This window comes from Bos taurus, chromosome 3 (assembly GCF_002263795.3).
Source record: "Bos taurus isolate L1 Dominette 01449 registration number 42190680 breed Hereford chromosome 3, ARS-UCD2.0, whole genome shotgun sequence".
In the NCBI taxonomy this organism is placed as follows: Eukaryota; Metazoa; Chordata; class Mammalia; order Artiodactyla; family Bovidae; genus Bos; species Bos taurus.
The window spans coordinates 40,233,796-40,235,037 of NC_037330.1; the positions used below are offsets into that span (position 1 = coordinate 40,233,796).

General features: G+C 41.1%; 1 protein-coding gene across 1 annotated transcript; it reads right to left on the reverse strand.

The window, feature by feature from the left end:
• Nucleotides 1–480: 480 nt before the first annotated feature.
• LOC533361 (radial spoke head protein 9 homolog) lies at nucleotides 481–1,005 on the reverse strand (the record flags this gene model as incomplete). The annotated part of the gene is made up of 1 exon (XM_002686209.6): nucleotides 481–1,005. A coding segment is annotated over one exon (462 nt), but the record flags the coding sequence as incomplete, so codon positions are not given.
• Between the last annotated feature and the right edge of the window lie 237 nt (nucleotides 1,006–1,242).

The following is a 1,242-nucleotide window of genomic DNA, read 5'->3' on the forward strand; positions in this document are numbered from 1 at the left end:
GAGTAAGCAATGAAGCTGGTGTGCCAATGTATTTGCTAATGAACTTACACATCTGTGGTGAGTGAGCTATAAAGATGATTCAAACTTTATAATGGGGAACCTAAAAAGGAAAGCAAAACCAAATTTGGGCTCAGAAATGGTATTGCTTGAGTATTTCTTGAATGAGAAAATAAAAGATGACCAAATGACTGAATGATTGACTGGAGATTGGCTTTATATAAGAAGATAAATCTAGTAGCCACGTAGAAAGAAGAAAGCTTCTGGTGACTAAAACATGATTGAGAAAAGCATGATTATGTTTTGAGTTAGGTGGCACTAATACAGAATGATAAGGAAAACCAGATTTAAGAAACAATTTTGAGATTTAATTACAGTTTTTAGTAATTGATGTGATGTTGGAGAATTAAAAAAAATGTGATATGTGATGGGAGTTGAAGATGATTCACTACTTGTGAATCATGGAAGTTTTTTTTTTTTTTTTTTCAGATTCACCGCCTTTATGAAAATACTGCTTAGACTCTGCACACCCCACGGGCGGCCCGCCTACAGCATGAAGGGCAGGTCTAGGTTCTTCTCGCCAGTGCCCACGTAGATGTAGCCATAGTTTTTGGTGCGAGGAGCATGGTAGAAGGTGAGGCCGGGCCAGAGCAGGCTGCGCAGCACCACCAGGGCATTGCCTCTCTCCATCTGGACACTCCAAGACCCTTTGGGGATGTCGTGCTCCAAACAGTCCATGAAGTCTAGGGACGGGTCGAGCTCAGCCTTCTCCAGCAAGGTCTTGTTCTTCAGCTCAACAGGCTCCCTGAAGTGGAAGTAAGAACTCAGCTTCTTGGCTTCAGACAAGGACAGTCCTTCAAAGGTCCGATTGACATTGATAGGTCCAAAAGGGGTCTTAAAGAGGGCACCTCGGGGGATGACAGCCACAGCCTTGTCGATCTGGTCAATAACGGACACCAAGCGCGTCTCTTCCTTGATCTTCCATGATTGATTGACAGCATATACTATTTAACAAGAATAAGGATTATGGGATGAGGACTAACCTGAGGAAGAGGATACTTGTTGGTGAAGGATAAATTAAGTGTGAGATGAAGTTTGACCTTTCAATAAAATATTGGAAATATATTTTGTGAAACTCAGGAAAGAGGATACAGGCCAGTGATTTTCAACTGTCAGTCCATGTATCTTTTCTAACAGATCAATAATATTGATTAGATCTTTTCTTCTTTCCCCAATAATACTATA